At 48.1% G+C, this 13,953-nt stretch overlaps 1 protein-coding gene across 1 annotated transcript; it reads right to left on the bottom strand.

The window, feature by feature from the left end:
• Positions 1-314: 314 nt before the first annotated feature.
• On the bottom strand, positions 315-8,056 carry LOC122377294 (ubiquitin carboxyl-terminal hydrolase 3-like; the record flags this gene model as incomplete). Its single annotated transcript, XM_043357244.1, has 3 exons — positions 315-574; positions 3,752-3,870; positions 7,921-8,056. Coding segments are annotated over 3 exons (515 nt in total), but the record flags the coding sequence as incomplete, so codon positions are not given.
• Positions 8,057-13,953: the final 5,897 nt, after the last annotated feature.

Here is a 13,953-nt window from a genome sequence, read left to right as displayed (position 1 = left end):
CTCAGGAATGAATCGATTTTGACAATGGAGATGCCGATTACCATAAAAAAACTCGACAAACACCTATAATCGAAAACCATTGGGTTGCCAAACTAGCCTGGGTAGATATTATGGCTATAATCAGTTTTGAATATCTCTTGTTCGAGGCATTCACAACTGATCCGGGCTCTTCCGAAAAACCAGCAAAAAGACCTGTTGGAGACGTGTGAATTGTTTGTGCTATTTGGATGTCTCAAGCCCTGTCCAGCCCCTACTCTCAACAGACTTAGGTCATCATCCTCGCTACCACCCCACCCCTACCTCTCCCTACCTACCTCCCCCTCTCCCCTCTCCACCCACCTGCGTTGCTGGCAAAGGCCGTGTAGTGTCCACTCCCCGCTCCGGAGCCGTGGTGTACGATCACGGCGGCCAGGTCGTACAGCTGACCCCCGGCCGCCGAGCGGCGCGTCTCGGGAACCTTTCCCAGCAGGTAGGAGGACATGTCGAGCGCCCGCACCGGGAACGCTAGCGGCACGTCCAGCTTGGTTCGGTAGTTGTTGCACCAGCGGAACCGCTTCACGTGCACACAAAGCACCTGCGGGATGGAGAACGGGAGTTACATAAAGCACCTGTGGAGGAACACCTGATAACGAAGAGTACCTACATTACGAAGGAGGTTATGTGCATAAACACAACTGCAAATTATGCCGTTTTGTAAGGTGCATGTTAATCTCTGTGTTAGGTTTGGTTATTCGCAGATCACCCTTCTAGAGGTTAAGTTATTTGAAGAAATTTAAAAGGCGCTTCACGATTTAAGTCAGAAATGTATCTCTTCCTTACGAATACATGAAGTAGGGAATGCGCTCAAAGCCTATTTAGGCGAGCTAAGAACGTAATTGCAAACGTTGATAGGGTTATTCATAATGTTGAGTGGACTCGGATGTGCAAGGCAGTGTCTTAGAAGACAAACCCAGTTTCGCGGGCGGGTGCAGCTTGTAGGGAGATCAATTAAGGGAAGCAGAATGCTTTAATTTATTTCTACGGATAAAATAACAACAAAGGGAACGCATGCCCGAAAGAACTTTGCTGAATAATCATTGGAAGAATCCCCCCACAAAAACGCAGTTACTAATATAATGCAACAAAAACAATATTCTTTGCATAGTCCTAATCGATTTGATGCTAAACCGAATCAAAAAGCATACTAACTCCGAAAACAAGCGCAATATCAATCGTCTTGGCTAGACGGCGAACCAAGAGGCCCTTAGACCCAAACAGGTTGCCGCCATGTTTGATCCCCACTCGTCCACTTTGCCCACCAAGTGATCACAAAATGCATGAGATTGGCATGGACAATCCCCAATAATCCCCCATAACAGCGCTGATACCGTCTGATAGAGCAATGTAATCTCCCCCCAGAGCTTCGGCAGAGCGGACATAAAGCATCCATCGTCCAGATTTGTCCAGAACCGAGGCGCTCTCGGAGTGGACAAATATACCGCCGGATTTGTTCAGAAGCCTACCTCCCACGCACCTCTTTGCCAGGCTCTGTGTTGCCATCGACATCGCGCTGAGACTCTTGACTCAGTTGGTGAACGGCCGTTGGACTACGGTGGATGATATCAATAATCCTGTGTAATTTTAGCCTTCGGGTCCAATCCTAATGATGATATTTTTTCACCGTGAGTGTGTTTTTAAAAATAAAAATGATGCTTGAAAAAAATTTACCTATTATTTGGGATCTTGAATGATATTCAGAGAAACACCTGAACGTGGAGACCAGTTGAAGTCATGCGTTCTCTTAAAATGTGTTGCCACGATAGGATTTTTTTTTCTGTATTCAACAATCAAATTAGACTACAGGGAGCTGAAAGCTCTGGCCATCTCAAACATTTCCCTGTTTCTGAGCGTATAACGAGGCTGAAGCGTTATGCCTAAAGACACGCAAGTTTTGACGGAAGCGAGTAGGATGATGGCCCGTAAAACACATAAATAGTGCTCTCCACAGGAATGGTCTGCCGTTGGATGTGAGCAATAATTTCAGTTTTCCTTATGGTCAGTTTTGGTCCAATCACAAACTGTCAGGAGAGGTTTCTCACAATGTATAAGCTTGTGAAAAATATATTTGCAATGAAAGCTTATGGGTCGTGGCTTAGTGGAAGCAACACTGAAAAACTATTATAGTTTCTTTTTGAAACTGCACCTCACTCTCTACACACTGAAAGGTTGGATCACATGGGTGGGCTAAGAAAGGTAAAAATCAAAATGATATGACAAAAACCGCTGAACATTAATTGATGGAAGCATTATGCAAAAACGATCCCAAACAAAATACCGTGATCATATTACTGTTATTAGTTTATCTTTAGACACTAAAAAGCAAAGCAAAAAGAACTTCTAAGATGGGTTTAAACAGCGGTTCAACGGTTTAAACATCTGTAGTTATAGGGGAGAGTGGGGTAATTTGGCCGCTTTTTTAGAAAACGATGTAACTAAAAATCGACAACACATTTCTGCATTTTCTCAACGCGGACAGGTGTGGCATACATTTTACTTTCTTGGACAGTTAACTTGAAATGATTAAGTAACTACTGATATTGAAATTGTGGCGGATTACAAAGGTCTGCAAAGCGGCCAAATTGCCCCACTAGCAGGGTTATTTGGCCGGGGGTATGGGGCAATTTGGCCGGTGTTAGTTTGAGGCCATGATTTTTGTTATAGGCGAGTCAGCTTCACATTCAGCAATGACGCGTGTCCTACGACGCATTTGAAGCATTTTGGAGGTTGACTCACCCGTCACAGGGGTCGAAAATAGTCAAAATAGCGGCTCTAGATGCGATGACAGTTTTTTACGAATAACTTTTGAAGTAATCAAGTTAGGACAAAACAAAAAACACCATCGTAATTCTCTCGTCATTCCGCATCGAAACATGTATGTGTTGACCTCGAGAGGTCAAGGTCAAGATCAAGGTTGGCTTCAGGTCTCGTTACCTCAGGTCGCTTGACCTCAAGGTTACGTGAGTTCAAGGTCATCATGTATATCATTCGATGCGCCTTGACGAGCTGAACACAATGAGACCATTTGCGCGGCTGTATCTTTTTTCTGTAAGTATTTATTAGCAAAAAAGCGTTAGGTAACCTTTGATGACGTCACATGCCCTTACAGCTGTCCAATAGGAAATATGGCATCAAGGTAGTCAAAGTTGGTCATGAATTATGTCCTTTATGGTATAATTAACCATGACAACTCGGCCGTCCCAGCATAGTGACTCTGAGCGCACCGGCCAAGTTGCCCCGCTAGTCCCGGCCAAATAACCCCACATTGCCATTCTGAAATTTTTTGTCTATAAAGTCGTCATGGCTGTACAGAACTAGATGAAATTGCTCTTGGAGCCGCTGAACACCCTCAAAAATGGCGCTATAATGTTTTAATTCGTTTACAGCCCAAATACTACATGTTATACAAATTTTTAACCGGAAGTAAAAGTTACCATTTTCTAACGTAATTCACCTTTCATTAATTTTGAATAAAACTAAGAGGGGGAAAGTTTTGATATTTGTTCTCGAGTTAATTCTGCCGATGACAAATGAATAGAGACTGAAGTTATTTCATTCACTTTTATCAGCTTTCGTACAGGTGGGGGCGGCCAATTTACACCACCGGCCAAATTACCCCACTCTCCCCTATTGGACACGGTTACTACACGTGTGTTGAGAGTTTACTACACGGTTTAAACATCTGTTTATTCGGTGACTGCGTCCTGCCACTCACGTTTGGTAGGCGCCGTATCCAGAATTTTTTGGTGGACTTTTGCCGCTGTTTACAGTTATTGCAGTAGTAGAGTTCTGTGTCGGCCAGCTCTTCCACGTCCAGAAACAGGTCGAGACAATCTGCGAACAACACAAACAGTGCTCAGACGCGGCTCAGCTCAGCAGACACACGGCAAACACGGCAAATGTATGGCTCAGACGAACGACAAACACTGCCCAGGCACGGCCCAGACGAACGCGGACACGGACAGCACAGGTGAGGCTTAGACGGACAACACGGGGCGTTCAAGGCTCAGGCGTTGTCGTCGTTGTCTTGGGTTAGGGCGCACAGCCTCTTGGGGCCCAGGCGTCCAAAACGGGTAAGGCGGACGGCACAGAGACAGCCACAGGCACAGACGCACGTGATATGATGATGCACACAACCTTTCAATGTTCTCATTAGCCAGTGGTCATTCACCATTGACGACGAACATACGTTGCCCACCGACCCTGAGCTATCATCAACCACATTAACCGTCTTTTCAGAGCGGTCAAAGGCACAACAAAGCGCCAAAAGCATCACACACCTGTCCAATGTAATGATATTGATAGACCCTCATGATGCTTCTATGAGGCACAAATGATAGCTCATGAAAAGGCACTATTTCCAGGCCTTGTTCACTGGCGGCAGGACACCACATCAGTCGCCTTTTCACCGTTCAAAGATCCCCTCATAATCCGTTTTCAAAAGAACTAGACAACCACATTTGCTGATTAGCTGTTAGACCATTATTATCACCATGCAAAAGCTGAAGAAGCATTGCTTTTCATAAATTATCATAACTGACAATAATATTGCTGGATATTCATGATCAAAACCATACATACTCCGGATACAGAATGGGGAAAAATATAGCGATGGAAAGTCCAAAACCCAGTACAAGAAGCCCATGCCTCTACATATTATAGCCCCACAAAGCACCGCCAATGACTTGTGCCAATCGCGGAGGCTGGAAAAGGGAGCGCCACCGAGCCCCGAATCCGACCACCAGCGGACAGCTAAGACCCGGCACTTCCCATCACCACATATACCTCAGATCCACTGGTCTGAGAGCGGAACAACGCTCACTGCATTTTACAATGAAAGTAGTTAGGTATCTACACTAGAAGTATGGCCATTGGCCAAGTTAATGTAAATTACGAACGGATTTTGTAAAGCCCATTCCACGTACGTACGTTAGCTCGTTTGTGACTTGTGCTGTACTTACATACGTTTCTATTGTGCACATAACTGCAACTAAGTGCGGAAGTGCGTATCGCTCTGGAATCTGTGGTAAATTAATGAGCCCTTCCTTCAAATATGACCCAATTGGAGAACATTGCCAAATGAAAAGCGGAGTGGTAGATCAGACGAAAACATCCGTGATTCGGACTCATCTGCTTTCATGTGAACCAACAAACGAGCTCATGAGAGCTACTGACAATACAGATCGACGCGTAATAATTCATATGACACGGAAGAACTTGTGGAGATCAAAGTCCCAACCAAACTAATATCGGTGCTCATGGCGCTGAAATCTTATATATATATATTCAAACAGACAAAATCACGTTGGATGCACTGTGAGAACATCTGTCATACACTGAACGGCAAACAGAGGTGGTGTAGTATCAACAGAGGTGGTGCAGTAGGTATCAGTAATTCTAAAGCCACATCGTTGAGCGCAAATGACTTCCTGGAAAGGCGCAAAAAAGGACAAGGCTGGCGACTGATACGACTGATACGATACGATTGCTCCACCACATTAACAAAGTTACACTAACGATTTCTTGGTTTATATGTTTTAAAAACTATCGTATCGAAATTCACGCCTGCTTCTGCGATTAGCTGTTCTTCCTCAACTAAAACCGCGTACCGCATACACACAGCAAGACGTCTTTCTAGTCGCACCAGGAAATGTTGAATTTAATGAAAAGAATCAAAGCAGAAAAAAATCAGACCTTGACGCAATCGTCACACATTCAAGTCCGCTGCCAGACCAGCTGGGCACCAGAAACCAGCCTCAGACATCTCGACTATAGGATCATCTCTCGAAACCCGCCCGCCTCAAAACAGCCCTCCCGGCGGACGCCTATGGCTTTATCCCCGAGACTGGCGCGGATCGCATCCATTTGGACACCAAAGCATCACAGGCATCACTATGCCGGACGTGTGATACTCGCACTCCAAACATAAAACTCCACCAATGGAGGAGCAAAAAGCGACCAGCGCCCGCGCGAGAACTCCGTTTCCGGAAATAAAACCTCACTGCTGTTATTCTGAGGACGGGAAGGGCCACAGACAGTCTCCCGGCACAGACACTCACTCCTCGCGCTGTTTTGTAACAGAAAGGCTCACCCCGGATAGCCAGATACGGTTCACTGCCGACGGAGCAGCAATACGGCAGTGTGGGAGGAGGCGTATTTCGATGAAGATATAAAGAAACAATACGGCTGTTGGATGACAAATTGGATGGTCTTAACCAGGGCACTAAAGAGTCGTCTTAACACGACCAGTGGGCGTGCGAGAAAAGAGTGAGGAGGCAGGCAGTTTATTTTGATTTTATATTTATTGTCTGAGACAAGCAGGAGGTTGATAGCTTTCAAGGCAAATATTCGCTTAAGGAAATTCAAATAAACTATCTGAACCCGGTTTTCACGTACGCATTGCTACCCTGACTAGTGACTACCTGCTCCATCTTACTCCTAACCATCGATTTTTCCACCTGAGCACTGCGCAATTCCAATCACCCGTTGGGCAAATGCTTTAACAGTGCACCCGCGCGTCCACTGAATAGTGTGCTACCAGGCGGATGGAGCCATTGTACAGAATTTTGGAGCGCTAAGCAAACCGGAAAATAATGACGACGGCAAACGTCCGTCATAAAAGAAACGCCAGGGGCCCAGGGCAGCACTGGGGCAGCATCACGCCCATTGAATGTTTTTCAAGCTCACAGCACATGCAATATGAGCACAGGCACACCCGGGCGTGGAGAGCGCTGATAAGGCGAAACGAATAGACGCTCCATACGTTCCAGCCCTGCCTATAGCGGATGCCCAACTCCTTACACAGATGTCTCGAAAACGACGACAAACACCGGGTGAGTGGGTAAATTCGAAACACCGGCCCAAGCTGCGAACCCCATCACGAACGCCAGCAGTCAACAACAGTCAAAGTCGGCGAACAAACCCTTTGATCCGCCGTCCGGAGTTGGTCAAAGGGAGCCAGCCGGCGCCGCGTGTCGGCGCTCTCGGCTGCAGGGCAGGCTTCTGCTCTGATGAACTGACTTCGATAAGTTGAACGAGATCACCTCGATCACGTTGGAAATCTCGAAAAACAACGCCCTTCCACACTTTCGCGTAAAAGCACGTCAGCTAGCAAACGACATACGACGCCCCGTACTAGCTAAGTCTCATCCCCTCCTTCTAACAAAAATATAGCACTTTCTCCACCATCCTCTTACCATCAACCCTTCTAATCAACCGTCCATTTACCCTCTACGGCTCAGGCCCAAACTCCCGGCGCCAGAGCTGCCGTTGGACCTGGAGAGCCGGCGGTGGGATGGCCGCCGCATGGCGCGTCATATTTCCGGCCCGACGGCGGTGGCCTTAATTGGCCCGCCGATCTGGGGCGTTGCTGGGAGCGTGCCGTCCGAGGCAGTGGTCACGCGGGGTCAGACCTGGTCAGACCGGGTAGGACGGCGGGTGGTGACATTATGTCAGGAGAAAGGAATATACAGCAAACATACAACAGGAGCTGAAATACATACTGTGGATGGGGTGAAATTATGATCATCTTCACGAGGACTATGTTTTGTCATTATTTTGCCCCTAAAATATTACTATTGGTATAGTTGGAGAGACGATTGCACTGCTTTTTATATGGGGAGGATTGGAACGTCAACACCAAATGGGCAAAAGTGTTATTCGGCATTCCACATCAAGTTAATGTAGCTGTGATGCTAGAACCACAATAAAGCAACGAGGCAGGTCAAAACTGACAAATCGGGAAACAAAAATTTCAACTCCTGCCGGTGTATTCAAAATTTACATCAAACCATCAGCTCTACGCTCGTTCGGGACACACCGGGTGAAAACCGTCAGCTCTACCGGTGCCCGGGGGTCACTGACCTGACAGAGGGGGTCACTGACCTGCCAGAGAGCACATGGCCTGCTGCTCGCCATCTTTGTTCTTCCGTTGGCTGGCGAACCGGTCCGGAATGTCCAGCGATAGGTCCAGAAACGGGTCGTGCTTTTTCGACTCGGTCCGGCAGATCAGGCAGGTGACCTGAAGCACACAGAGATGACGTGTCAGGTCAGAGATCACGTGCGAGGGGCGCCTAAACCAGGGATGGTTTGGGAGATGGATTGTTCAGATAACAGCGCGAAAGAAGCTGTCAAGTTTTCACCTCTGGACGTAACCAATGCCAACGCCATGCCAACCATATTTCATTGTGTCACATAGATGAGGCGCGTAGCATGATAAGTCAGGATTAAGGATATATGGCAAGTCGTTACGATTTACGCAGTTCGGTGCATCAGTTGCCAATGTGTCAGCCCCAATCAATGAAAGCATTACACGTTGCCATTAAAGGCACGCCACATAGTTTGTCGTGAAGCAGCGCACAATACCCAATAGCATTTCCACGGCAATTATGGACTGCTCTTGACGACTAGAGCTAAAAACACCGCGACTTCTAGGCCAGGGCACCAATAAAGCTTCCCCGTCCTCCGCAATTCCATCAGAAAAAGAACAATATCCAGAACAATACTCAGTATCCAAGCACAAAAGAACATCTAATCAAGACCAGAAAAGACACTTCGGGACTTCTCAGTCGCCCACTCGACTAATCGCTGAACTCCATCGAAGAACTCTCGACGAGCGTCTCACATTACGTACACCTGCCAAGAATCGATGCTCGAGCGGACAGGCGACATTTGAGAGCACTTGTGTCTTTCGCCTGGCAACGCATCCGGCTATACCGCGGAGTCAGGTTCAATCGGAAGCGGGCCGTTGGTTCTCAGCCATCGGTGCTTGGGCCAGCAGTATCGACCCAACTGGTCAGACCGGGGTAAATTTAGTCACCAGAGGCCAACAACAGCATGCCGGATCACTCGTGTAACACCTAATCGAAGTGTGCATACGAGTATGTGGAAGCAATTAGGGGGAAAGACGTGGGATTCAGCAAGACGAAGATTCGTTTACTCGGACCATCACCGGCCTCCCAACACACGTCCCACCTGTGAATCAGCGCAAAGTTATGTGGAAAAGAGTTACATTCATATTACATACATACAACTATACATACAACTATACTGACTAAAATTCTACAAAATATCGCGCCTACTTACAAGAAAGCCTTCCACTTACAATACAAAATATACTCAAAGCTTCAGATCCATTCCCCAAAATGATTAGCCCGCCTGGCACAAGGCGAGCCAACCTTCCCGTGGCCCCCTTCCGGGTCTGATCTCTTCCCACATAAATAACTCAGCTAGCCGTACGCTATTCGCCGCACGATTCTTCCTGCCGGGCCGGAGCGTCCATTCGGGCAGGCCTGCAGAATTCAGTACCAATCGCGGCCCTCAATGCGTCATGACCCGTTCTCATCGCGGCGTCATGGACACGCGCGAGGGCTGTCAATCTTCGAGCGGCCAGCAGCGGCAGCGGACAGGGTTCGAGCGGCATGCGGCGGCATGGCGGTAGCGGCGAACAGCGGACCAGCGAGCGGCGAGCGGCTGTGAGGGGTTGACTTCCGTAGTGTGCGCCGCGGACACTTTATGAGCTGTCTTGCATCCTAGGAAACGTGTCCAGTTCACTACTCGTATATAACACGCCGAAGCAGTGACGCACAATCTAATGGAGCCATCGGAGGACAATCAAGGGGCGTCATTACGGTAAGCGGACAGGATCTGGGCCTCAGCGGAAGCACCCATCCACCCCAGATGCCTTATCAGGTAATTCACCGTGGCGCCCGGCCGTAAATTAACTGAGACCATTGCTGATTCCAGGCTCAGGAGCGCTGAGCGCCGGCTGAACACAATGTCGGCCTGCATATTCAATTGCAATACTGCTAAGTGTTTGGGTAAGCGGCTGGTCCCGCATGTATAGTGGATAGCTTGGGTTAACTTATAACTAGCTGTGGTTGTTAATCTACTAGCATTTGCAAACGCACCTTACGTAGTTGGGGCAAACGCCACACCTTTAAGAAGTAATCAAACAGAATAGCAGTGCCTTTGTTAGAAAGTAAACAGATGACGAGTTCCTCTACTTGTAATTAGAGGGAGGGAGGGGCCAATTTCATCTTTTTTTTTAATTTTAGTCCGAACCTTTTGATGGGAAGGATTCACAAGGACAGAGCCATCGCTAAGCGAAGCTTGTTGCGATGACCCTGCCCTCTACCCTCCGATCGCGCAATTCCGATTCTATGGCAGAATTTGGAGTCCAAAGTTTAACGTGCGCACAAAGCCGCGCACGGCCGGTCCCCTCGCTGACTTCGCCTGGCTACGGCCTGCCACCAACCGCAACCATACCTGTCAGGAGACCCATAAATGTCGAGCGCCCGTCGCGCTTCGAACCCGGACTGTCATAACCGGGAACGCGTGCTCTCACCACGCGGAGTCCAACGCTCTAACCAACTGAGCTACGAGACCGGCATCCAGTGGCGTAGACAGGGGGGGGGCATGGGGGCCATGGCCCCCCCTTTCCGCCCAGCCACCCAAATGGCGCCCCAATTAGCGCCGACTAGGCTGATGCCGTTTTACAGAGAGAACATGAATTAAAAAATGATGTGCAGGCAGGGATCGAACTCAATATCTCTTGTGGGGTGCCTGGACACCTAAATAATCTCCAGGGCACCCCCAAATACGACCTGAGCCCCCAAATGTTGAAGGGCGCCCCTCCGGAAACCAGAATATTCCGAACCCCCAGGGTCGATGGCGCCCCTGAAGAGCCGCTGGCACCCACCTAAACGGAACAGTCGCCCCATTAAAGCTTGATGGCGCCCCTCTAGAGCACCCGGCGCCCCTCTGAAGTTCACAGCTGCCCCAATCGACCCATCCAAGATCGATCCCTGAAACCACTGGCGCCCCTCTAAAGCACCCGCATTCTTCTCAAGATCACAGTCGCCCTATCCGAGATCAATAGCGCCCTCAAGAGCCACTAGCGCCCCACCCCCTTGAGACTGAAGTCGTCCCGCTTGAGACTAAAGTCGCCCCATTCAAGCCCAATGACGCCCCTCCAGAGCGTTCGGCGCGCTTCTGAAGATCACGCCCATCTAAACGAAGGTTACAGCTGCCCCATCTTAAGATCGATGGCAGCCCTCTGAAACCAATGGCGCCTTTCTAGACTACCCGTCACCCCTCTGAAAATCACATTCGCCCCATCCGAGACAACGCCCCTGGAGACTACAGTCGGCCCACCCAAGCTCAAGCCCCTCCAGAGCCCTGCGGCGCCCTGCTGAAGGCAACAGTGGCCCCATCCATGCCCAATGGCGCCCCTCAACGCCGTTCTAAAGATCACAGTCGCCGCATCAATCCGAGGTCTATGGCGCCCCTCAAGAGCCACTGGCGCCCACCTGAACCGGGGCTTCAGTCGGCCCATCCTTGATCAATGGCGCCCCTCTGAAACCACTGATGCTCCTCTGAAAATCCCAGTCGGACCATCCGAGATCAATGGCGCCCCTCCAGAGCGTCCGACGCCCTACTGAAGGCAGCAGTGACTAGTGGTGTCAATTTCAGAAAACGTATGTTTAATGTCCGTCCAATGTCCAATACTTACGTCGACTGTCCGTCCAAAAATGTCCAAGCCAGCCATTTGTCCAAAGATGTCCGACATCTAGGCAATAGTTTACACTCAACACCGTTATTTAATTCGTTTTTAATGTATCGTCACCAGCTCAAAAGTGTTAATCATATGGAAAACTGAGCTTTCTAATGGCCAATCAATGTTAAACACTAAAAAAATTGAGGTGTAGCAAGCGATTGTCCAAAGTTGTCCAAAGCCTGCTGTCATTGTCCAACCAAATTCCGAATTGGAAATTGGACAAAATCGGAATTCCGAAGATTCAAGTTCCGATTGACACCGCTAGCAGTGACCCCATCCAAGCATTGCACCCCTCTAGAGCACCCGGTGCCCTTCTGAAGATCACATTCGCCCTATCCGAGGTCGTTGACGCCCTCCAGTAGTTACTGAAGGGAAACTGAATTGGATACTTCGGTCGCCCCCCCCGAAACCACTGACGCTAGGCAATTTTTTGACAATGGGGCTTTCTCATCGACACCAAGGGCCCTTTTCAAGATGCAGCAGCTAGGCGACGCCGAGCTGGGCTTGGATGTGCCAAGCGTTCCTTATTAGGCAGCCTTGTAAGTGCCACCCTCGTTGCGATACCGCCCCTCAACGCGACGCTGCCCCTTCACCGTGCAATGCCACCCCTCAATGCAAGTGGCGCCCCTCAGCGCTGTGCCGCCCATTATTGCGATGCCGACAGCGCCTAGCAGTGGGGTGCCGCCCCCAGCGTAAGCGTTTTTTTATTGAACCTGCTGGGGGTGGTTGAACACCCACTTCTAACTCAGCTTGTGGGCCACGTCGAGACTCGCAGTAGGCGACGTTCGAAAGAGCGTCAAAAACTATTACAAAACTACTTAGATCATTTTAAGGTTAGGTCGAACTGGTCGAAGGTCAGGTCACCAGCGACAACCGAAAATCAAATTTCGCCGATGTTGACATTTTTCGACAAAGGGGCGCATAAGTCAGGATTCAGAAAGAGATTGAACTACAGCGCCGCAGCAAAGCGCATATTCGATAGCTCTTTTTTATGCTCTCTCTTATTGATTATCTCAGATTTGACCTAAGGTAAACGTTTTAGCCTCAAAATATACGTTTTCGCGGAGGACGTTTATCTGTAATACCTTTTGGCTCAGACCTGCATGAGATTAGTTCAACCAGCATCGTGTTCCATTTTTCGAGACAGACGAGTCAAATGAACTAGAATTTGACATTAAAAGGGCATTTGAGAATTTGACCTAAGGTAAAGGTCATAACCTAACCGGTAAAGGTCATATTGCATATTAGTCGATCCATATTTTCGAGAAGGAAAATAATTATATAGGCTCTACCATATCTCTATCAAAAGTTATTGTCCAAAATCTACTGGAGACCTTTCATGACCTGAGATGACCTCAGTAACATAAAAGTGGTCACATCACGAATGACATTTACCGATTAAATGTGTCATATTTACCTGCATCCCGATGGTTGAGGTTGTTTTCGTTCAGAAGAAGAGCATTTCAATTGCCTCCCATTAATCCGCGCCGTGCTGGAGGGGGGGGGGGTACGCCCCCCTTAGGTTTTTTTTTCTCGCGAACATCTAAAAAACGCGCTGTCTTTGGTACACCTGTTCATACATCTTTTCTACACAGCTTGTTAAATTTCAGATGAGGGTCGTTCAAGGTCAGGTCACTAGAGCACGTCAAGTGACCTTACCTAAAAAAAGTTAAAAGACCCGCTATAGCTACACCGACTGAACGATCACTTTTGAAACTTTTAGAGATTGATAAGACTAACAATATGCATAAAATGTTCATCTCGGACTTTTTATTTCTGTGACCTAAGGTCAGGTCAATTTTGGGACCTCAAGTCAGTGGGAGAAAAGTGAAATGCGCCTCTTTGGGATGAATGTCGTTTAAAACCCCCTAAAACATCGGTTCATAGGTAAACATAGCACACTGAATCGTAAAAATGCACATGTGTCCTTTTATGTGCCCTTGAGGTCATCTCAGGTCATAAACGGTCACCTATTTTATCACCATAAACGGTTTTTTGGCTTCAACTTTTGATAGAGACGTGCTAGAGCGGTGAAAACACGTCAGATGTGGTCAGCTCGACGATGCGGATCGACTGATCTGCAGAATGACCCTTTCCGGTCAGGTCATGACGTTGACCTGCGGTCAAATTTTTAAAATAACCTTTCAAGGTCAACGTATAGTTCATTCGACGCGTCTCGACGAGAGGAACACGAGGCAGGCAAAATAAATATCGTCACTGTCTTGAACCAAATGTTATTGCAGAAAAACGCTTTTCATAAAAACTGCTATTTTTGGAATTTTTGCCCTCTGGAGGCTAAACCATTGACCTGAGATCAAATCCGAGAGCAATATTCAGAAAATCCTGTAAAAGGGCTATCC

The sequence above is a fragment of the Amphibalanus amphitrite genome, unplaced genomic scaffold (genome assembly GCF_019059575.1).
Source record: "Amphibalanus amphitrite isolate SeventyFive unplaced genomic scaffold, NRLGWU_Aamphi_draft 002705F_arrow, whole genome shotgun sequence".
NCBI lineage: Eukaryota > Metazoa > Arthropoda > Thecostraca > Balanomorpha > Balanidae > Amphibalanus > Amphibalanus amphitrite.
The sequence above is the reverse complement of the archived record's forward strand: the minus strand, read 5'-3'. Positions and strand labels throughout refer to the sequence as shown.